General features: G+C 41.0%; 1 protein-coding gene across 3 annotated transcripts in view; it reads right to left on the bottom strand.

Annotated features, from left to right (window-relative positions):
- Positions 1-25,760, bottom strand: part of LOC126092186 (probable ATP-dependent RNA helicase spindle-E) — a 272,749-nt gene that overhangs the window by 42,074 nt on the left and 204,915 nt on the right. For all 3 annotated transcript variants that reach the window (XM_049907663.1, XM_049907664.1, XM_049907662.1), the window contains exons 22-23: positions 13,126-13,260; positions 9,372-9,510 (exon numbers count right to left, since the gene is read on the bottom strand). In XM_049907663.1, coding sequence (XP_049763620.1) covers positions 9,372-9,510; positions 13,126-13,260 — 274 coding nt within the window. The remainder of the gene's footprint in view (positions 1-9,371; positions 9,511-13,125; positions 13,261-25,760) is intronic.

Below are 25,760 nucleotides of genomic sequence, written 5' to 3'. Positions count from 1 at the left end.
GCCTCACAGCTACGGATGGTGTTATCCTCCTTTCCACCGACAATGCTTCGCCGCGTGTTGTGGTTCCTGCGTCTTTGCGTGCGTCGGTCTTGCGCCTCCTTCACCAAGAGCAGTGGGGTGTCTCTCGCACAAAATCTCTGGCGCGCTGTCATGTGTACTTGCCCGGCATCGACTCTCAAATCGCACACATGGTCGCTGCCTGCGGCCCTTGTGCGTCACAGGCTGCCGCCCCAAAGTCGTCTTTGTCACCGTGGCCTTCACCTGAGAAGCCCTGCAAGCATATTCATGCTGACTTGGCGGGACCTTTTTTAGGTATTTATTGGCTACTCGTAATTGACGTCTACTCTAACTTTCCTTCCATTGTCCGTTGCACGTCGCCTACCACCGCGGCAACCACAAATGCTCTAGCTCGCATTTTCTCTTTGGAAGGCCTTCCCTCTACTCTTGTCACTGATAATGGTTTCACCCCCATGGGCGACCACAGTCCGGCTGAGCTCTTACATGGCCAACAGCCCCACACCCTACTTCATCTTCTGCGGCCTTCCACCTCACGGCCGCGGGTGCCTTCGCTTGGCCAGTTCACCGCCAGCGACCTTGTATGGGTACGGGGATATGGCAGGCGGCCAAAATGGAGTCCTGGCCGCATCTTACGACACCATGGCCTATGCCTGTATGAAATCCAGATGGACACAGGTGTTGCAGTGCGTCATTCGGACCAGCTTCGGCCTCGTGTGCGGCAACGCCTGTTCCGAATGCCGCTACACCACCTTCGGCTCTACCCGACGCTTGGGATCTTGGTGTCTCTCATTACTCACAACACAGCCCTCTCACCGTCATCTTGGTTCCAGTACGAGAACGGATGCCACCAGGAGACGTGCCCATGCAGGAACCGGATGACCATCATCTGTTGGAGCAACTCTACTCACCTACTTCTCCTACAGACGCCGACACATCGCCCATGTCTCCTGTTATATCAACCGGACTTGCCGCAATGGGCAAATTGGTGCACGGGGCCCCAGCAGATTCGACTCCTACGTCTCCTGTCATCGTTATCATCAGGGACACTTCCGTCCGTATGGGAAGCCGCCTCCTCGAGACTTTATGGCTAGTCAAACAACGCCTATGGACGTTAGCAATCTACAGGCCACCTCCATCAAGACCAGTGCAAAAATTTCAAAGGGGGGAAAAGTGTTGTGACTCGCCGATTATTCAAAGTGCCGCCGCGCAACTACGCGCGTCCTTGACATGCGGCGCTGTCTGCCAGCCATGCAGCAGCCGCGCCACCTAAGCGGCCAGCCAGCCAGCCAGCAGCCGCTAGGCTCGGACTCAGTGCTCATTTGAATGTTACTGTGTTCACATGTCTTGCTTTGTCAACTGGCTCTGTGACTTACATGTGTTGTGTCGTTGTGAAATATGTGTGTTCAACTTGACGTTATAACAGATATGCCACTCAGCTGCTCTGTTTCCATGTTCTTTTGCATATGCTATTAACTTTCAATATTTAGCCCACATCATATGAATTACTTTCATTTTTTCCATTACAAAATTAGCTACTAACAAAATTATTATATTGTTACCGAAAACACAAATCACTTTCAATTCATGTTCACTGGCACCAAAGACTGCAATGATGCAAGACAGGCTGGACAGAGTTCTCACTTTTTGATGGCATGGTGGACAGGAGACAGTGTTACCAAGCTTGTGTATCCCTATAACTGATATTCGTTGCATTGGTGCGCTGCTGCTGCCAGTTCAATCATATGCTGCCAAATAGAGATAAATTTCCTGTGGCATTGAAGATATAGCCATTTTTAAAACTATTGGGAATTTTAAATCAAACACTGGACATTTTTATGTCAATTTTGAGTATAAGACGCATCTGAATTTTGGGGGCAATTTTTTGAAGGAAAAAATGCATCTTATAGTCCATAAAATATGGCTGTCTTGAACTTTGACCATTTATGCTAAAAATTTTCAGTCTCAGAGATGATGTTTGATGTTAACAACTTAAGTAATCAGAAATCTATTTCTGTTGCACATACTAAGTACAAATATAATCCTATTTATAACTGCAGTCAGTGGTGCTACAATCGCATTATAATAATCGATTCTGTGGACCTGGATGTGGACATGTTTGTATGGGCACACAACAGGAAGGTCTTTAGCACCTGTGGAAACAGATTGAGATGAATGTCCGTAAAATACACAAAGCAGGAAGATACAACAGCACATATAACACAGGTAACAAAGTCAGAAAATTAAGTATTACGTCAGTAGTAAAACATTAACAACACAGGAAGAAAGCGGTATAATGAGCTAAAACAATATAGCAGATGATATGGCTGGTTGACCACAAGAATAAAAAAAGGAGAAGCCAGCCACTCTGCAACACATTAAAACCTCCAGCCTAAAAGTTTAGGCCAGAGTCTAGACACATCACAAAACTTTAAAACCTCACTCCAACTAGTTTCATCATCAGCTAAAACAGAGAGTAGATCCCCACCAATATTTGCTTATGCCCTTGCATCATGATATACCATGCAATCCTTTAAAATATGGCGGATAGAGATGCACATGCCACAAGCATCTCACAACAGGGTACTCTCTCGCCTTAGTAAAAAGCTACATGTGAGAGGGCAGTGCCCAATTCTAAGATGTGTAAGCGTCACTTCATCCCACCTGAGCAACTGGTAGGAAGAATGCCACGGCCAGGTTGTAGACTTCACCAACCACAGTTCATTGGCCTTCACCGCCAGCCATTCCTCATCCCACAACTGCATGCACTTCCTGTGTAGTGCAGAAATGACAGCCTGCAAAGGAATAGGACACTGCGCCACATCCTTTCCTCTGCAGGCCTCCTTGGCAGCCCAATCGGCCTGTTCACTTCCCCATATCCCTACATGACCTGGCACCCAGCAGAATGACACCTGCTTACCCTTCCACTGGAGTAAGTGCAATTGGTCATATATCAGCCAGACCAACTTCTCAGCTGGGTACAGGTCCTATAACGATTGTAAGGCACTAAGGGAATTGGAGCAAATGAGAAACTGTTTGCCCCGAATACAACGCATCTGCTCCAGTGCCTTCACGATCACATGTAACTCCGCTGAGAAAATGATATACTTGTCAGAAAGGCGAATCTTGGAACATGACAGAGCAGCCAAAGGAATTTCCTTTTTTGGAGTCATCAGTGTTCACTACTGTGAAGCTGTGATGCATATCTAAAACGTTAAAAAACAGAGATTGAAATGTAAAATCAGACATATGATTTTTCTTAAAATTCGTCAAGTCTAAAATAAATCTGGGCCTCTGAAGAAGCCAAGATGGAAATCTGCCCCCACCTCGATGTGAAACATGAAGACCAGCAACACCCATCTCTAGAAGGCAATCCTGTACAGGAATCCCACAGGGCCTCATTGCCTGTTGCCAATTACCAATAAGCCTTTCCAGTGGAGGCTGAGCAGTGGTATGGTAGGCGGCTGTGTATGGTGTGGACAGTGTTTTATATGCCTGGCCCACCGTGAACAGCCATTGCCTGAAGTGAAGTGGCAGTTCAACAGCCTCTGCACACAGGCTTAGTATGGGGCTTGTTTTGAATGCCCCAGTGGCCAACCAAATCCCTTCATGGTGCACCATGTCCAACATCTTTAAATAAGAGGTCTCGCAGGCCCATACGCCGTGCATCCCTAATTGAGCCAAGATCGCACAAATGCCCTGTAAAACTGGAGCAGAAGTCCTGTCTGCTCCCCATGTACTGTGGCTAACACATTTTAAAATACTTAAAGCCTTAAGCGAGCATTTTTCAGTTCCTTAAGATGTGGTAACCATGTAAGCTTAGAGTCCAATATGAGGCCCAGAAACCTCACTGCGTCTTTAAAAGTAAGGACAGTGTCCCTCATCCTCAACTCAGGAAAGTTTAAAATGGAACGAGAATGGTTAAAAAGAACACATACAGACGTCTCGGTGGAAAACTCAAAACCACTCTTCTGCGCCCATTCATTCAAATGTCAAAGAATTAGTTGCAACTGACGTGTTGACGCTGTGAGGCTTGAATAAGATCAAAACATAGAGAAGTCATCCACAAACAAAGAACACCGGACAGGACTTTTCACTATGGACTTAATGTTATTAATAGCTATGACAAAGGGAGTCATACTTAAAACACTACCTTGAGGGACACCGCTCCCCTGCTCAAAGCAATCAGACAGGACATCACCGACTCAGTATCTAAAATATTGTGGCAAGAGGAAGGACTTAATAAAAATGCGAAGACAACCATGAAAATCCCATTTGTGAAGCTGCTCCAGGATAAGATGCCTCCAAGTAGTATTGTAGGCTTTCTCGATGTCAAAAAATATACCTAGAAGGTGATGCCGGTACAGGAATGCCTATTGTATAGCCGCCTCCAGGAGGGCCAGGTTATCAACAGTGGAGCGATACTTCCTCAACCCACACTGAAAGCAACTAAGGAGGCTCCTTTATTCTAAGATCCAGACAAGGTGGCAGTTGACCATCTGCTCCAAGGTCTTTCCCACACAGCTAGTGAGGGCAACACTATGGTAACTACTTGGGGAAGTATGGTCTTTGCCATGTTTTAAAAGAGGAATTAAAACTGTCTCCTGCCACGAGTTGGGAAAGATACCCAGCATATAAATGGCATTAAAAAGTGTGAGGTTGATATCTTTGCTTCCCCTTGTGAGGTGCTGCAGCACACTGCAATGGATCCTGTTGTGACCAGAGGATGTGTCTTGAGCCACCGACGATGCAGAATCCAGCTCACACATGGAAATGGGCAGCTGTTATCTTCATTAGAGATGGACCTGAAGTCGAAACTACACCTCTCAGCAACCGCTCTATGGCATTTGAAACCTGGATTCTGTCTGGCTGTTGCAGTAACTGTGGCAAAATACGCCACTATAGTCTGGGCAGTGTCCTGCAGATTGGTTTGGAGTGTGTCGTTCCCCATTACAGCAACCATGGGGAACCTGCCTCCTCTCCCAGAAATTCTCCTGATAATCTCCAATACAATCAAACTTTTGGTGGCATGATTAATGGTGTTCAGAAACTGTAGCCATGACCTCTTCTCGCTCTCTTGAATAGTTCAGTGACACTTTAACCTCGCCACCCAAAAGGCTGCAAGATTCTCTGTGTCTGGCTGACACTTGAACCTACGCAGAGCCAGAGTTCTGATTGCAGAACGGCATTTGTCAATCCACCACGGGACAGTTTACCTCTTCTGTTGTCCCATGGTCTGTGGAAGAACGGATGCTGCAGAGACATTTTGGTAATATGATCCACCCAAGCCTCGACATTGGCACAATGTTCAAATTGGGCCAACTGGCTAAAAAGTGTCCAGCCTGCTCTACCGAGCACCCATCACAGTGGTTTTCTTTTGGTTTCCACTCTGTCTGTCAGATGAATTCAGACCGGGAAGTGATCACTTCTGTGCAAGTCGTCAACGGCTTTCCATTGAGCAGTGTGAGCAAGAGCTGGAGAGCAAAGTGGCAGATCAATGGCAGAGAACGACCCAGTTGCTGTGCAGAAATATATGCTCTGTACCGTATTTAACAAGTATGCACATGATGACATGAGAAGCCTCTAAATTGCTCTACCCCTGGAGCAGGTAGTTGCGGAGCCCCAAAGCACATTTTGTGTATTAAAATTGCCACAGGGAATGAAGGGGCAGGGAGCTGTGTTATAAAGTCAGTTAGGGCCTCTTCATCGAGCACATCATATGGGGGCAAGTAAATGGAACATACTGTCAACAGATGATGCATGTGTACTGATACAGCAACTGCTTGTAAGGTCTTTGTAGGTGAGAGACGCGAGCAGTGGTAGTTGGTACTGACGACAATACCTACGCCTGCTCCAGCTCTCTCTCCACTAAGGTCATCCTTTTTGTGGAGTACATAGCCTCTTAGCTCTGGCGTGTACGATTGATCCATATGAGTCTTCTGGAGACACACAAAGTGGTCTACCCTGAGATAAGAGACGGAGTTCATCCACATGCGTCCTGAACCCCTGCAAGTTCCACTGTAGGATGGGAGCCATTTCATCGATGTGGTTTTAATTTACTCCTATCTTTGCACTGCGGGGGTGAAATACTTGTAGAGCGAGGAGGAGTGGAGGGGCTGCTTGGATCCTCCAAGACATCTAACTCCACGATGTCCTCCTCCTCAGTCAGATGTGAAAGAATAATGTCTGATAGTGCTCGGGATAACTTTTGGCCCGAACATCATGAACCTTTCCCTCCACCCTGTCCTTTCAAGGATGTGGGAGAGAGGGGGCATTGAGAGGTACTCTACTTGTTGTGTGCCTTCATGACACTCACTACAGAACTGTTGCTGGTCTCTTCTGTGGTGGCTGCTTGGATTGCTCTATTCTTACTTGCTTTGCCTTGTCATGGACACATGCAAGTAAAGGTGATGGTGGTGTATGGTCTGCGTCGAAGCATTTACCTTAGAAACAAGTTTCTGCCCCATGGAAGCATAACAAGTGGTAAAGACAGGAGGTTTATATTCCTTTTGGGCTTCAGCATAGGGGATCCGCTTGATAACTTTCAGTTCCTGAATTTTTTATTCCTGTGCAAAAACAGGGAAGTCTTGGCTCCAGGCTGGGTGGCTCCCGAAGCAGTTAACGCATACTGGTGGAGATGGACAGTCAATCCCAGTTTCATGGGCTCTCTTTCCACATTTCCCACACGTCACTTCATCCCAGAAACTCAGCACTGTGTGACCAAAATGCTGGCATTTATAGCATCATATAGGGTTAGGTACATAAGGCCAGGAGGAAACCTGCTGCGATGTGGTCAGGCATGTTGGAGAATTAAAGGTCACAATGGAGGTGACGATCTTCTCAATTTCCCCATTATTCATATGCATCCTTTGCTCTACGTCCACTGTCCCCTATAATGCCCATTCCTGTTCAGATTCAGCTATGTTGATTTCCATAACGTCACGGCAAGTGACCACATCCTTGCCAGTGTTAAGGGAGTTATATAGTTCAACAGTTACATCATATTCACTCAATTGTTTGGTCTTCATAATTACTTCCACCTCTTTTGTCCCATTAGCCTCAATCAGTAGGAAACCATTCCGCAGCCGTTTAATATACTTCAGACTTCCAGAAAGTCCTTCCAAGCCTTTATGGATATAGAAGGGGGACACTTTTTCAAATGTCCCCTCCTTGCTCTCAATGACCAAAAACACATTTTTATTTATGAATCCTTGAGCCCTGTTACTATAATTCAACTGATGTAGATTACCAGGAGGGCTAGTATCCCTCATTTGTTTGGAGGATTGGGTGTGATTACTCCCATGTGGTACACCCTTCCCACCGGCAGGAGAAGAAGATTTTGAGGGTTCCATCTCAGTCCCATGAGCAGCTAGGGAAACAAGGGTCCATTCAGACAGAGCCCCGCGTGCCTGAGTAAGACTTACACAACTGAGATGGGGCACTTCCCCAGAGGTTGCCCGCTAATGCCGCTAATGACTGTTCCACCTCAACAGCCAAGCATCTCATCAGCACATAGCACACCTTGAAATTGAGCATTTTTTTTATAGAGGTTTTTACCATCCTCGAAATCTGGGTGGTCAAGCCTAGATCCCCATTCCCTGAGACATACAACGTTCCACTGCCGCGCCACACAGTGGTCGGTGAAGCATGCCCAGAGCTTACAGTAACAGCAGACAGGCAGTGCTGAGAGTCCCCGGCTCAGAAACCATGGGGTCGCCAAGACTGTACTCGGCAAACGAATGCTGAGCCCCGAGGGTGATAATCGATTCCATGCTCTGTGTTAACTGAGTCAGAAAGTTCAAGCTTCCTTGCAAACTGGGGTCTAAAATGTTACCCTCGCAATTCTGTTCTCTAATTAACTGCTCAAGGTAAGGTAAGGCATTTCAAACAATTTCATATGATTCCCTGCCCCAAGTACCCATCGTAATAAACAGTCTCCCAATCTACAGCTAGTAAGATGAAATAATACTATAGCATTATCAGGCTATTTATGCAGCACCTCCAAATTTTACCTGAAGTGTTTTCTGCAACTACAGCTGTTCCTGAGGCAAGTGGACTATAAAAGCATCACATTACTATGTTTGACACACCTTTAACACTTATCTTCACCCACATTATTTCATTTTATGAATCTGCACTAACATCAATTGATAATATTGTATCACTTATGGCTATAAATATGCTTCCATCACCATTTTGCTGCCTACCTTTGCGAAATGTATTTGAATTTTGAATTTCATTGCTATTAACATTTAGTTTGAGCCACCTTTCTGTCCCTTGCACTATGTGGGCACTGTTACCATTTATATGTGTGACTAGTTCTGGGATCTTTCCATGAATGTTCCTGTAATTAACTAATACTATATCAAAATTCCCTTTTTCTAATCTCCCATGACGAATGTTATTCTCCGTTATTCATAATGAGACTGATATTCTTCCCTGATATGTGTATGGCTACTTTCTCACAGTTTGTGTATATAAACTGTCAATGTGTATTCAACTGTATTAGTCTTAGGCTCACGCAAAAGATGGTCAGGAAGAACATAGCCAAAATGACACTGCATTAAGTTAACTAAACCTGGCAATATTCATGAAATCTCGCTGATCAATAGTTATATCTAGTCTGCATATTATATTTTATTATTAATTGGAGTTACATTAACAAATACATAAATACTTGGTGAAGTTCTTTCAATGCACTCTGTACATAAGATGATTCACAAAGTAATACAAGATTATGCTCATCAGTGGAGAAGCAAGCATGTTCTAAACCAGGGGTGTATGGACTTACTAATAACTAATACTGCGAATCACAAAACCCTCTCTCTGTGTGTGTGTGTGTGTGTGTGTGTGTGTGTGTGTGTGTGTGTGTCTGTGTGTGAGCGTGTGTGTGTGTGTGTGGTTCACATCATTTGTTTCACAAAAAAATATTTTATGGCATGGCATAAAACAACTAAGTTCCACAAGGGCTCACACTCCCATTTTAAGGAGAGAATGAAAGGTGAGTAAAAAAAGAATTACAAGAATGAACGCTGAGGCACGGTCCGCCATCTGATTGATTGTAGGCCGCATGCAGCCCACATGCTATGCATTGCTGTTCTAAAAAGTTAACTGAGTACCTAGAACCATTTACTGGCATAAAATTTCTACTTGTTTAAGAATCAGTTAAAGTCAACCAGGCAAGTTATGAGCACTGTTAATAATTTAATTTCCAAATATGAAAGTAAACAAAACAAGATAAAAGGAAAAGGCTAAAATGTGATTAAAACTGAGAGTCCATTTTCTTACAAACATTAGCAAAGTCTAAAATTCAATAAACATCATAGGTAACTATTCCAAAACAGAATGTCACTTACATTCTGAATATCACCAATGGTGATTTCTGTGTCAAATGTGACCTCCAGGTCATGATCTGGGAATATAGGCTTGTTTGTGTCTGGATTGCATCCCAGACCGCATAAGGCACCAGTGTACTGTGTTACTGCCTCATTAGTCCTGGAAACAATGAGACATAAACAATAACTACAGCAGAACAAGAAACTGATCTTAAATAAAACAGGTGTGCGCGCGCACGCGCACGCGCACACACACACACACACACACACACACACACACACACACACACACACACACACAGTCTTGAACTAAACTGGTCTATACAACATGTTTGGAATATGTGACACATTTCTATCTATAAGTGCCTAAAATTTGGAAATATTAATTTATAATTCAAATATTTTGATTTACTCAGAATTTTTTGCTTCTAGGTGACTTTAAGGGTGACATTTGTTGTTGTTGTTGTTACTACTACTACTACTACTACTACTACCGCCACCACCACCACCACCACCACCACCACCACCACCACCACTATTAAAGCTATGATGTAAGGCGTATTTTTCTACTTATCATTTCTTCACCATATGCACAGTGGACACGTGGACAAGGAAACAAAAAAAAAAAATCCTGGATTTTTTCCGCATTCCCCGCTTAAAAATACATATTTTTATGGTGAAAATACACTTTCTCTGGAACTGTAAAACTTATCAATCCCTTGAACGGTAAAGGTTTTATACACTGCCACAGAGCCCCCCAGCACTCCAGGAAACAAAACCCAGCAAAATAAAATCATGCTTTTTGGAAAAATCTTTGATATGCAGCAACATGTAGGCTGCATATTTTCATATTACAAAAATATAAATGTAGGATCCACCAAACAGCACATGTCACATTATCTTGCCAGTCAAGACAGTAGATATTCAGAGGACACCTGATGCATTCAGTAAATAGCAACATGACTGTTGAGTAGTGTGAATACACAAATACGAAATGTTCATAATTCAAATTAATACATACATAGCATAGCTACAAGAAAAGCTAAGGTTTCACATATAAGATTGGTCTTTTTGTGTTTGTTACCCTTTAAGAGAATTCAAACACAAATGAGCTAGTACAATATTAAATGACGACATCAAATATCAGGTCTTCTGGGCCCAAAATTTTTCTAAGTGGCTGGTCCTCAATGTGTTACGTTATTAACGAGTGTCAAATGTTCTGCGATTTAAGAAATTCATCACATGTTCTCACAGAACATAATTCATGTTGCGTAAAAGGCAATTTTTTCTCATTCACAATATTTTCCTGCAACCTGTTGGAAAGAGATTCGCTTGAGCAGTTGCCATAGAATGCCAGAAGACAGGTGTTACTGTGCATATGCAGCTATGATAATGCAGGAAGCCTGTGCTTGGTATTTGCTCTTCACGTACACCTTTCGTTGCATTTCTGTTTAGAATTTCGTGCATAGTGTGGCACCATGTGACCATGTGCAGCAAAGCGGTGACATGGGAGTTAATGTACTTAGGGCAATTGTTTTATCATATCCTATACTGATAAGGAATGCAAAATTAGAAAGCAGTGCTTGGCACAATATTCATTTCAAAACTAGACTCTACAGTTCAAAGTACACTAATATTTTGCTACGTGGTGATTTTAACAAAAACAGCACTGCAAAAAGCTAGTAAGAAGAATTACAAATTTCTTGCAAAAGTAAAAAAAACTGTTGTTTGTATACACCAGAACTATGAAAATTAAGCTTTTTATAACTTTATCAAAACGTATAAAGCTTAACAAGGTTACTTGTGATGCCAAGGAACTGCATAACTGGCAGTTTATATTATATTCCAGGAGTAAATATAAAGCCTTGTGGGGAGTTACAATTATAAAATATGGTGTGTTGTCAATTCATAATTTACAAAAGAATGGTGTTCTGTAGATTTAAAATGCAAACAATACAAATTATGAAATAACGTCAAGCCTAGAGGCAGTACCAGTCAAGTGTTGAAACATTTCTTGTGATCGAAAAACACTGCGTTTCATGGAAGGCAGGTATGTAAAATTTTACTAAAGCTTTTCATTGTGGTTTTTGGGCAACCGGATGCCAATTTTCTTAGAGTACTATTACTGTATTATCTATTGTTTGGTTCTTTATTGTGACATAATGCCATACGTGCCAGAAGATGAAAATGTGCACTTGAAATTCAGTGAACAGTTGAAACTAGCTATTAGTATGGAATGAAACACTTCCTTTCAAATCATTTGACTGCCTCTATGGAAAAGATTAATAAAAGCCAAATTTCTTTAGAAAACTGACAAAAACAGCTTCACTGTTCTACAAAGCAACTAATGCTTGATTGCCAGCAAAAAATAAAATCAGAAAACTGAAACTAAGTGTTGTTTTGTTGTAAATGATGCATTTTCTTTGCAAGCTAAGTTTTACATTGCTGTTTTTCTCTCATTTATATTTTATTGTTGCATTGCTATTCTGCAGTACTGAGCTAAAGTAATTTTTTTTGTTAGTGTGTCATTTCTTACCAGTCAAAATTACAAAAATTTAACTCCGATCTAAAACAATTAAAAATTCGTGGAATTCTAAAAAATTCTGGGTCACAAATTACAGATACAGGACAAAGCAGTCCCTGGAGCAGGTTTGGTGGATTTTACAATATTATGAGAAGGAAAGTTGCCATTCACCACATAGTGGAGATGCTGACACACAGATAGGCACAACAAAAGATTTTCACACTTAAAGCTTTCAGCCAATGGCCTTCGTCAACAATAGACGGACGCACGCGCACGCATGCACATGCGCACGTGCACACACAAACACACACACACACACACACACACACACACCTGGAGTGGGTAGGGAGAGGGATAGTATGGTGGGGATGCAGCAGAAAAGGAGACACAGAGAGAAAGCTTTTTCTCTCTCTTTTTCTCTCTAGGTCTCTCCTTTTCCACTACTTCCTCCACCTCTCTCTGCACACCTGCCAACCTGCAGCACATCACAGTCCACCATACTATCCCTCCCCCTCCCTACCCCAGCCACCTCCTTTCCCCCACCCAGTTGCCACTCCCATCATGCACTGGTGCTGCTGCTCATAGTGTGGTTTTAGTTGCCTGAAACTGCAGTGGCGTGTGTGAGTTGCGTTTGCATGCGTGCGTGCGTGTGCGTGTGTGTGTGTGTGTGTGTTGTTGACAAAGGCCATTGTCCAAAAGCTTTAAGTCGGAAAATCTTTTTGTTGTGCCTATCTGCATCTCACTATATGGTGAGTAGCAACTTTCCTTCTCATAATATTGTTACATTCCACCCTGGATTTTCCATTGTTTGATTTTTGGTTGAGTTTATTTTGTCAACAGCAAGGAGGAAAATTTGTCTAATTTAAGTCTCAGTCCATTTCTCTTATTCCACACATTTTTAATTTTTACTGCCTCTACATTAACTAGTATAATAATGGTTACGTCTGGATAGAACTAAAGTCTTGGAGAATTTATATGGTGTTACACTGGTCCAGCATGTGGTAAGCTGTGTGTAAATACTTTTTTTTGTGATTGCAAAGTATATTTGACAGAATGTGCAGTGGATAATGTTTATTCCACCCACAACTAACTGAAGATGCATGTCTGCTGTGGAATCCAGGTGGTGTGCACCCTGGTTCCTAGTTTGAATGCTGTATCAACACCAATCCTTTTTACAGGACCACTTCAATTCAACAAGACGAAAATTACAAATTCATTTGTCAAAATATACAGTAACTGCAGCAGAATTACCTGAGTTCTATTTCAGGGGCAAAAATAAGGCACAAAAGTGCTGGAAGCCCATGAATATTTGGCATCAATGTGGTATGCCTTAGGTTCATACGATCACCAGCTGGGTTTAAAGAAACTGTAGCTGCTACAAGCATCCTGTAAAAGAAATATGGTTAGGAAATGTATTATTAAGTCAATCACTTTGCTTTCTATTCTATAAGTGGGCCACAGCAGTAAACTGATGCAAAACTGTAGTTATAGTAAGAGAAAACCCTGTTGCTACACTCACAGATCCTTTATTTGTCTAGCATGAGGAGGCATTCCCTGCATGGGGAGCAACTGCTTAGACTAAGTCGGACTTAGAATTTTTTATTTACCGGTTTCTGTGTTCAAATGAACAAAAGTGTCACCAGAATATACACTGTTAAAGATGCAAAAACTTACATTGACAAACTTTCACTGATGTTAAGTACAATACGCTGCTTCCAGTATGGTGACTTGCATCTAAAGTTGGCTGATAGCATTAAAGATTATATTTAAAGTTGGCTGGCAGATCTAAAGTTTAAACTGGCTATACTAAAGTACAGAAGTAAATGATGACATTGACAATGCCAAAGATTAAACTGACTGAACAACAGTACTTGTAATATGCAAGGTATAGTGTATCCAAAGACAGAAAATGAAATTTGCATTTTAATTGTCTCTTTTATTGGTTTGTGCACAGACATCTCATACTTGTACATATCTGCTTATCTTCAAAAAGATATCAGTACATTTGTAAAAATTAAAATATCTTTTAAAATACATTATAAAAAATGCATATTTAAAAATGTCTTTATAAATACACATTCAGAATTAGCATTCTTAAAAATATTTCTGTTAGTATATTATGGCAAGCATTATATTTCGGTTCCTCATCAACAGTACCTCATGAATACATGGAAGAATCTATGCAGGTTAAATTTGTTTTGTTCATTTAATAGATCTTGTGGGTTTTTCTCCTTTTTTACAATAATTTCCAAATCTTTCAAAAAATTTAACAGAAGATCTTTAACTGTGTGTGAATAATTTTCATACTATCTTGTACTTGTATGTCTAGTTGTCCACAAATGTTCATCCAGTGCTGTAGGATTTGAATTTAAATTGAAATGTTCTATATAAAATATTTTAAAAGTAACTAACAAACTAACTAACTAACTAACTTCCAGTTTAACCAATGTACATGCTCTGACAATTTCAGCATTTCATTTTATATACTCTTGAACTATTGTATTTGTCCTTTGTGTACGTTCTCTTTGTGTATTAGCATGCCTTTAAGGCAGATGCTAGTTTGAAATGCTACTTTAACTTTCTGTCTTGGGAAACATCCCACCATCCAGTCTGTTATAGGACTTCTGCATGTGAGTGAAATATACCTTTTATTTTCTACTGCCTTGTCTGTGTTGTTTTTCTTTTTTTTTTTCCCTTCTTTCATTTAATATTTTTCTGTATAGTGTGGTACACTTTCATTATATCACTTTCTTGGTAATTGTTCCCTAAAGCTATCTTTTTGATTGTCTGTAATTCTGTAGCTCTGTCTTCACCTTTGGTAATTGTAACATTCTGTGTGAAGTTGAATAGAAATATGCATTTTTGTGCTGGATTGCACGATTTGAATTACTCCCAATAATTATACCTGAATATGTAGGCACCCTGAAAACTTTAAAAATATGTTTCCCATTCAATCTACTAATTGGCAAATTGAGAAAATTGATGCTATTTTCTCTTCCATGTTCAACTGCGAGCTTAATTTTTGGGTGATGTGGTTGAGTTTGTCTATTACATCATTTCAATCTTGCTTGGTTCCTTTAAATAGAAATATACTGTCATCAACATACCAACGATAATAAAGTATTTTATGTTTTATTTTGGGGAATTTATCAGAAACCAAATTTCCAAGTCATTATGAAAAATTTCAGACAATATGCTGGAAATCACATACCACCATACTGGAAATAGAATATGTACTTTACATCAATGTAAGTTGACGTCAATGTAAATTTCTGTATTATCTCAATTTGCTCATTTGAGGATCAAAACCACCAATAAAAAATAACAAATCTGACTTGTGGCTGTTTTCAAAAACTACTTTATTTTCTCACTTTGATACCCTCTCTGAAATACCGTGGGGCTGTACTCAGATAACATACACAATAACAAAATGCTCTTAAACATTAAAGCAGGAATTATTGCCTGTTTCATGGAACTGGCAATATGTATCCAACTTATCAACAATAATATTTCTGGACTGGCGAAATATATAAGAAACGCTACAGGCCATGTGTCAATAAATACTGATCAGTTAGTTAATGACATTCTCTATTTCTTGCCCCAGAACAATATACTGCCTTAATAGAAATAATATATTTAGTAAATCACAATTTACTCTGCTAATGTGTTGCCCCACTGATACATTCACTCACAAAATATTATGCATATTAAGTAATAAAATAACTCCGGTTCATATTTCTGTGAAATGTTCAAAGGCATTATACTGTAGAAAAGTTGACTTGACCACCTGCTTGAAAAATCAAGGTTTCATTGCATTACAGCATTAGCAAACAATTGGCTATAATCACATTTAACAAAACGAGTGCAAGAATTTATGATAAATAATTCAAGTAATGTATATGAAGTATATGAAGAAACTTCCTCAAATGGAGCTCCAAAAGATGTGACATTACTGTTTTTCATACTAACAAAATTAATCCCCCCCCCCACACACACACACACATTCAAACAAATGGGCAAAACATTTTCATAGTAATTCATCTTATGTCTACTGCTGAGCAGATGCTTTTTGTCATTTTACAGAATTTTCTCTGGTAGATATTTAACTTGAAGACTAATGATGCGTGAGATGACTGTTTCTATATAGATGGATGCAGAGCAATTCAGATGGTACAACAGAAGCTGACAAACCAATCAACAAATTGCCGTTAAGACATTACAAACCTTTATAACATGAAAGAGTCAAACTGAACTGTAAACTTAATTCCTGAGCTCACAAATAGGAAACTGAAGGTGATAATGTAGCAGCTCGTCAATGACCTCAGTAGAAGATGGGGAGATGAGGAAATAAACCACTGTAAAATTAATGAAGGAATCGAAACACCCACTTTAAGTAATTTAGGGAAAAGTAAATGAGGATGAACACATGATGATGATGATGATGATTGGAGGAGCTTATAAGCACTCAACAGCGAGGCCATAAAAGCACCCATACATTTATTAAAATAAACAAATGTGGCTAAAACCTCAAAAATTGCTCATCAGAAATGCACTCGAACTGAGCACACAATCACACTATCTTACATGTTCTAAAACAACAGAGAAAGAATAAAAGTAGCTATACATAAGATTAAAATAAAAGTAGAAACAACAAAGGAGCTAAAAGAAAGGCACAGGCAAATGTGACTGGCTGATCAATTACAAAAATATGGGTGAGCCAGTCACCCCGTTAACATATTAAAACCATTGCCCTAAAATCTTGGGAAAAATGTCGGCCAATTCACAAAACCTAAAAACAAGAAACCTCATTCATTTGAACATTACTTAAAATAGAGGGCAGATCTGGCAGCAAGTCTGCCACCACCCACAGGTTGGAAAATAAAACACAGTCCAATAAAATAAGGCACACAGTTATCTGACGCCACAAGCACCACACATAGGAAAGTCCTCTCATCCGAGCAGGAGGCCATGCGTCATACTGCTGCGGCCTATGCGAAGACAAGTAAAGAGGACCTTGTCCCATCAACATGGCTGGAAGGAGGTATGCCCTGGCCACATTGTGGGCTTTACTACATGGAGCTTATTGTCTGTCACTTCCAGCCACTCATCCTCCCACTTACGCAAGCCTCTGGAGCTCAACAGCAAGGTTACAGCATGGAGGGCAATGGCACGCTGAAATATATTAGGTTAACAACATGACTCCTTGGCTGCTAGATCCACCCTTCCATTCGCCACAAGCCCCATGTGCCCTGGTATAGTAGAAAACACCACCTTCCCCAGTCGTCATAGCTGGAGGAGGGCATCCTGGATATTCTGTATTACGTTGTCTGCTGGGTACAAATGTTTCAGAGAGTGAAGGGCACTCAGAGAATTGGAAGGGACATGAAATTTAGCACTGGAAGAATGTCTCATCTGCTCCAGGACCCTCAAGATCACATATACTTCTGCATCAAAGATGGTAAATTCTTGAGCCAGTTGGACCATGAGAACACGATCCGGAAAAGCAACAGAGCAACAAACTGAGGCCCCCTGTTTAGATTCATCCGTAATGACGGCTACATAGTTGCGGTGCTCACATAAAATGTTAGAAAATATCGCACTTAAAACAGAAGCAGGAGTGTAATCTTTACTGTATGGCACCAAGTCCAAAATTATCCTGGGCCTTTGCAGAAACCACGGCAGCAGACTGTTAAAACCCTGGAGTTGTGCTTTTACTTACTCAACACAAAGTGACTCCGGCACCCACAGCACACGGATCCCAAATGGCATTGTGGTTCATGGACAGATGGAAAAAAGGCATTCCAGAGGCAGATGGGTAAGAGCATGGTATGTGGGTGAAGTTGGAGCTATGAGGAACTTCTGTGCCTGACACACCACGAGGAGCTTCTGCTGGATGGTGAGTGGCAGTTCACCAGCCTCAGCTCAGAGTCTGGGTATGGGTCTGGTCCTATAACCACCCACGGCGTGCCGAATCGCTGTATGGTAGACAGCATCCATGATCTTCAAATAAGAAGGCCACTCTGATCCATACACTGTGCCCCCATAGTTCAGCTGGGAATGCATGAAAGCTTCATAAAACTGAAGCAGATGTGCTCTGTATGCTCCCCAAGTCCTGTGGCTAAGGCACTTTGTGATGTTCAGTGCCTTGAGGGTTCTGGTTTTCAGGTCTCTCAGGTGTGGCAGCTACGACAATCTGGAGTAAAAAACGAGGCCAAGAAGCTTCATTAAGTCTCTTAAGTGTAGGATGGTGTCCCTCATATGCAAGTCAAGTAAATAAAAAATATGACGAGAATGACTAAAATGAACACACACACTTATCTGGAGAATACTGAAGTCCTGTCTTTGCAGCTCACTCCTCTAACCTCTGCAATGTAAGTTGCAATTGATGGTTCACTTTTTCAACACTGGAGGAGGAACAGAATACAGCAAAATCATCCACAAATGAGCACTGTACAAGTCTATTTCTCATAGATGTAATATTGTTTATGACTATGGCAAAGAGGGTATCACTTAAAATACTGCCCTGAGGGACACCATTCTCCGGCTAAAAACCATCTGACAGTGTGCCACCAACTCAACTCCTAAAAAACTGCTGAGCCAGGAAATACTTTATGAAGCCACAAAAGCCCCATTGAAGTAATTGTGCAAGAATACAGTGCTCCAAGTAATATAGTATGCCTTACTGATATTGAAGAATATACCAATACATTAATGTTTACATAGGAAAGCCTGCTGAATAGCCACCCCTAGCAGATTCAGGTTATCGACAGTGGACCGAAATCTCTGGAATCCACACTGAGAGTCGCTAAGGAATTATCTGGTCTCTAACAACCAGACCAGACAAGGGTTAACAATTCACTCCAGGGTATTTCATACACAGTTTGTTATGGCAATACCCCGATAACTACTGGGACATGCGTGGTCCATTCCTGGTTTGAGGAGAGGTACCAAAACTGTCTCTCTCCACGAGTTGGGGAATTGACCTTACTGTCATATAAAATTAAAACGTTCAAAGAGGATTTCCTTGGATGCTGGTGCCAAATGTCAAAACATGAAGAACCAGATTACATCATGACCAGATGCAGTATCACGAGTCTCAGACAGTGCCAATTCCAGCTCCCACATGGATAAAGGGCAGTTGTAAGACTCAATTGTGGGATCTGAAGTCTAACTTGCCCCTCTCTACAGATGCACAGTAACAGCAAAACGCCAGATCTTGGCTGGCAGGGGCTACAGTCTTCGCAAAATGCTCTATCACTGTTTGAACAATATCTCCAAGTGTTGTTTGAAAACACCCAATTCGTATTACTGCTATCAGTAAACGACTTTGTCTACCGAAATTCTTCCGGATGGCTTCCCATACTTTTGTAGGGCAAGTGGAACAAGTGATAGAACCCAGAAACGCCAGCCATGTCCTTTTCTTGCTCTCCTTAAATATGCGTCAAGCTGACATCAAGCTCCATGACCTCCGAAGAAGATTCAAGAGAGAAATCAGATAGGATGACGTCAATATCATCAGACTGCATACTTCTGCCAGTGAGCAATTCTTCACCTTCGACTTAGATTTTTTTGGTCTGAGGTGGATTTGGAGCCACAACTTCTGAAGTGGTGGTGGTGGTGGTGGTGGTGGTGGTGGTGGTGGTAGCAGGAGTGCTGGGCATTGGGCAAGACTTGACCTTTGGAGGGGCAGGTAGTTACAGGATGTCAGGAAGCATGTCCTTTTCTGAAATTTTGGGGGGAGGGGGCAGGCTTCAAGGAAACTATAGCAGCACAAGTGCACAGACAAGCACAGGTGCTAGTGCTGACAATAGCAACCTCAGTTTGTGTAGTGTCATCAGTTTTCTGGACTTGCTGTTTGAGAACAGAAGATAATGAGACAGTGAACATGGGCACCTGCATGGACTTGTATAACTTCATGGCTTCACCATACGGGATGTACTTCATCATTTTTATATCATGGATCTTCCATTCTTCAAGGAAAACTCTGCAGTCCCTATTCCGGATAGGGTGATCCCCAGAGCAGTTGACACACTTTGGAGAAAAGGAACTACCAACAGCATCTTGAGCAGCTTTACCACATTTGCCAGAAGTCGCTTCTCCTTTACAACCAAGAGTAATTTGCCCAAAGTTCTGACATTTAAAACACCACACTGGTTTTGGGAAATAAGGTCATACACTTAGGCATAGGAAACCTTCTTTGACAAGCATTGGTAGTTTTGTGCTGTTAAAAGTACGGATAAGAGAGTCTGATTTGACAAGATTGTTATCCAACCATTACATAACATTTTGCACGTCAACAATGCCTTCCTGGGATCACTCAGGTAGTTCTGCTCAGGGAAAGTCAACTAGATCCCTGCAACTCACAACATTTTTGTAGTTCAAGGTGTTGTGCTATTCAGTTTGCACACTCCCTGAGGCTTTGTGCTTTAATTGTTGGTAGCTGGATGTTTCAACCAACACAGTGCCACTGTGCAAGCACTTAACACATATTAAGGTGCCCACAATGCCTTCTAAGCCTTTCTGTATGTAAAATGGAGAAACTTTCACGAAACTACTATAAGAAACACATTCTGTGGAACAGCATGCACTATGTTACTACTGACTGAATCAGGAGGACTGGCTATACAAGCCACTTTTTAGTTTGGGTGTTGGTACCTTACAGCACCCCACCCTTTCCACTGGGAGGAGGAAAAGAAAATTTTGGAGGATCCATTTCAGTCCAACTAGCATCCAGGGAAATAAGGGCCACTCAGTCAGAGCCCATGGCCCTGAATAAGTCTGTGGTGCAGCAGTTACCCTAGACGTTGCCCACTAATGACTCTTCCACCTCAATAGATATGCATCTCATCAGTGCACAGCACATCTCGAGCCTGAGGGGTTTACTACAGAGGTTTTTACCATCCTTATGATCTGTGTTCCCGGAGATACAACGTTCCATTACCGCGCCGCATGATGGTCGCCAAAGCATGCCCAGAGCTTATGGTGACAGGGGACTGGTGGTGCTTACATTCCCAGCTCAGGAACCCCAAGGTCGCCCATCCCGTACCCAGGAAACAAATGCTGAGCTCTTGATAGGGCGAGTATACAGTCTTGCTTATTAGGCCAGCACAGCACTGATTGATAAAGCATTGAAGATTGTCTGTATTAGACTTCAATCAATATGATTCACAGGGTACTACCAGAAGAATAGTAAGAGCAGCCACTGAAATTTGGAATGTAAAAGACTGTATTTTATAACACCTCCACCCAACAAGGATGAAACAATTAAGGTTTTTCAAAGACAATGACTGCCATTCTGAAAATAATCAACACATAATAATTAAAACTACTGTCATACAATGAGCATCAGAGGAATTTTACAAAACTCATCAGAGGTGACATAATCTGCAATGCACATAACAGACTCAGAATTAGTAGTTGTAAAATGATCTGTAAAAAAGAGGATTTCCAGTGTGTAGCTACAAAAAATTAATAGTAGAAATCTACTTTACTGATGTCAGCATTAAAAGTCACTTCGGATGTTTGGGAGCAAAGCAGTACGGCAGTATAGACTGGCAATTATATAACAGTACAGACTGTAAGTTACACAAGCAAAATTAAGAAAGGGCCAATTTAACCGAGGGAAAAAATGTACCTTACACTTTTAACATCCTCTCACTTTCTCAATTGGGTGCAAAATGTACTGATTTTACAAAAAAGCAAAAGAAAAAGTAGGAAAATATATTTAAAATAACAACAACTTTTTCAGAATGCCATCATGAACAAAAAATATGCCTTATAATTTTTTATACACATATTTCAGTGCTGTTGGATTGTTTTTCTTGCAATTACAATTTACCTAGTGCACATTCCATTTGTCACATAGCTATCTGCCTTCCACAGGTATAATTGTACTTTTTCTACTGTTTACTGTGTAAAAAGGCAGATTCAATTCATGTTGTTGTTGTCGTTGTCGCCTTCACACCAAATAATGATTTGATGTGAATTTCCACGCTAGTCTATCCTGTCAAGCCCCTTCATTTCTACTTAACTCCTGCAACTGAGACCACATTCAATCTACTTACACCACTCAAGCCTTGTTGGTCACATTCAACAATTTTTTGCCCCCCCCCCCACTCTCCCCCTCCCTCAACACTTCCCTCCACTACCAGACTGAAGTTTCCTTGCCATCTGATGATGTGTCTCATTAAACAATCCCTTCTTTTCGTTCAGATGTGTCATGAATTTCTTTTTTCCCCAATTTGATTTGGTATCTCCTCATTAATTATCCAATCTACCTATTTTATCACCAGCATTCTTTAGTGGCACCACATTTCAGTACATAAAGTTGTTAACTTTATGAAGAGACAGTTGGGCTGGGAATTAATAAGTGAACATTTGGGAGACAACCTTCCCAGTAGAGTCAACAGAAAGTATCTGAGTAGATCAAAGCACACTTGGCTAGAGGCAAAGACAGGTTTTTCTTTCAAGGAGGAGAAAGGATTTCTTCGAGGAGCAGAGAGGAAGAGGTTGATAGACCATGAGAAAAGGAAGGGGGTGTGGTGAGCCAGGCAAGTCACTTGCACTCCCAGGCAAAGGGGGAAATATCTTGCACAAAGGGGAAGAGAGCCAAATATGAAAGAAAATTCGTGAGAGAGAGAGAGAGAGAGAGAGAGAGAGAGAGAGAGAGAAGAAAATCTAAGATAGTACATTAGTAAGCATTGTGAAAGCAACAGTTCAGAGATGAGAGAAAAGGTATGGGAGTAAAGATGAATCAAAAAGAAGAAAGAGATTGAAGTAGGAAGCAAAAGAGGAGGAAATTGGAAAGAATAGCATAAAAATTGTATAAAAAATAAGAAAAGCACCCATTACACAAGAAGTCAGACCTGATTAATTATCACAGGATATCTCTACTTGAGGTCATATATAGGATTTTGTCTAGGATTATATACACAAAACTTCAGGAACAACTCAATTGAGAATATCATGGACGATTTTGACCACGAAGAAGCTGCTCTGATCCGTGTATCAATCTTAAGTGGATCCTGAAAAATAATAGAGTTCATCCATCACTTTTGTTCACTTAAAAAAAAAAAAACCAACAACAACAACTTCATGGACTTTGGTCTACACCAAAAACTCAAATTTTATGGAATAAACCTTAAGAATACTAAATCAAAAGTTCAATTTAGAGATGAACTGTCTGTGTTCTGGCATAGCCACAAACATCGGAACGAAGAAGAAGAAGAAGAAGAAGAAGAAGAAGAACGCAAGACCACAGAAGGCAGTGAGATGATGTCAGCCAATAGCATGCTGACCAGGACGTCACCATGATAGGAGCGGCATCTAGCCGAAGTGAATATAAGTGCTGCTCCTGCCAGCCTCAGCCAGAAATTAGTGGACAGTATTCGCAGCGACTTTACTGTATGGTAAAATAGTCCCCCATTGGTTTCTCTGGGTGGGCACTACTCAGGAAGACGTCGTTATCAGGAGAACGAAAACTGGCATTCTATGGATCGGAGCATGGAATGTCGTATCCCTTAATCGGGCAGATAGGTTAGAAAAATTAAAAATGGAAATGGATAGGTTAAAGTTAGATATAGTGGGAATTAGTGAAGTTTGGTGTCTGGAGGAACAAAACTTCTGGTCAGATGAATAAAGGGTTATAAATACAAAATCAAATAGGGGTAATGCAGGAGTAGGTTTCATAGTGAATAAAAAAAATAGGAGTGTGGGTAAGCTACTACGAATAGCATAGTGAACACATTATTGTAGCCAAGATAGACACAAAGCCCATGCCTACTGCAGTAGTACAAGTTTATATGCCAACTAGCTCCGCATATGAAGAAATGATTGAAGAAATGTAGAATGAGATAAAAGAAATTATTCAGATAGTGAAGGGAGATGAAAATTTATTAGCCATGGGAGACTGGAATTCGATAGTAGGAAAAGGAAAAGAAGGAAAAGTAATAGGTGAATATGGAATGGGGGTAAGGAATGAAAGAAGAAGTCGCTTGGTATAATTCTGCACAGAGCATAACTTAATCATAGCTAACACATGGTTTAAGAATCATGAAAGAAGGTTTTTACACGTGGAAGAGGTCTGGAGACACTGGAAGGTTTCAGATAGATTATATAATGGTAAGACAGAGATTTAGGAGCCAGGTTTTAAATTTTAAGACATTTCCAGGAGCAGATGTGGACTCTGACCACATCTATTGGTTATGAACTGTAGATTAAAACTAAAGAAACTGCGAAAAGGTGGGAATTTAAGGAGATTGGACCTGGATAAACTGAAAGAAACAGAGGTTGTAGAGAGTTTCAGAGCGAGCATTAGGGAATGACTGACAAGAATGAGGGAAAGAAAAACACTAGAAGAAGAGTCGGTAGCTTTGAGAGATGAAATAGTGAAGGCAGCAGATGATCAAGTAGGTAAAAAGATGAGGGTTGGTAGAAATCCTTGGGTAACAGAAGAGATACTGAATTTAATTGATGAAAGGAGAAAATATAAAAATGCAGTAAATGAAGTAGGCAAAAAGGAATACAAATGTCTCAAAAATGAGAGCGACAGGAAGTGCAAAATGGCCAAGCAGGGACGGACAAATGTAAAGATGTAAAGGCATATATCGCTAGGAGTAGGATAGATACTGCCTACAGGAAAATTAAAGAGACCTTTGGAGAAAAGAGAACCACTTGTATGAATATCAAGAGCTCAGATGGAAAACCAGTTCTAAGCAAAGAAGGGAAAGCAAAAAGGTGGAAGTAGGATACAGAAGGTCTACACAAGACCGATGGACTTGAGAGCAATATTACGGAAATGGAAGAGGACGTAGATAAATATGAAATGGGGGACATGATACTGCATGAAGAATTTGACAGAGTACTGAAAGACCTAAGTCGAAACAAGGCCCCTGGAATAGACAACATTCCATTAGAATTACTGATAGCTTCGGGAGAGACAGCCCTGACAAAACTCTATCATCTGGTGAGCAAGATGTATGAGACAGGTAAAATACCCACAAACTTCAAGAAGAATATAACAACACCAATCCCAAAGAAAGCAGGTGTTGAAGGTGAGAAAACTACCAAACTATCAGTTTAATAAGTCATGATTGCAAAATACTAACACGAATTCTTTACAGACGAATGGAAAAACTGGTAGAAGCTGACCTCGGGGAAGATCAGTCTGGATTCCGTAGAATTGTTGGAGCATGTGAGGCAATACTGACCCTACGAGTTATCTTAGAAGATAAATTAAGGAAAGGCAAACCTATTTTTCTAGCATTTTAGACTTACAGAAAGCTTTTGACAATGGTGACTGGAACACTCTCTTACAAATTCTGAAGTTGGCAGGGGTCAAATACAGAGAGTGAAAGGCTATTTACAATTTGTACAGAAATCAGATGGCAGTTATAAGACAAAAAGGGGTATGAAAGGGAAGCAGGGGCTGAGAAGGAAGTGAGACAGGGTTATAGCCTATCTCCGATGTTATTCAATCTGTACATTGAGCAAGCAGTAAAGGAAACAAAAGAAAAATTTGGGGTAGGAATTAAAATCCACAGAGATGAAATAAAAACTTTTGTGGTTTGCTGATGACATTGTAATTCTGTCAGAGACAGCAAAGGACCTGGAGGAGCAGTTGAACAGAATGGACAGTGTCTTCAAAGGAGAATATGAGATGAACATCAACAAAAGCAAAATGAGGATAATGGAATGTAGTCGAATTAAATCACGTGATGTTGACGGAATTAAATCAGGAAATGAAATACTTAAAGTAGTAGATTAGTTTTGCAATTTGGGGAGAAAAATAACTGATGATGGATGAAGTAGAGAGGATATAAATTGTACACTGGCAACGGCACGAAAATTGTTTCTGAAGAAGATAAATCTGTTAACATCGAGTATAG

This window comes from Schistocerca cancellata, chromosome 7 (genome assembly GCF_023864275.1).
Source record: "Schistocerca cancellata isolate TAMUIC-IGC-003103 chromosome 7, iqSchCanc2.1, whole genome shotgun sequence".
In the NCBI taxonomy this organism is placed as follows: domain Eukaryota; kingdom Metazoa; phylum Arthropoda; class Insecta; order Orthoptera; family Acrididae; genus Schistocerca; species Schistocerca cancellata.
The sequence above is the reverse complement of the archived record's forward strand: the minus strand, read 5'-3'. Positions and strand labels throughout refer to the sequence as shown.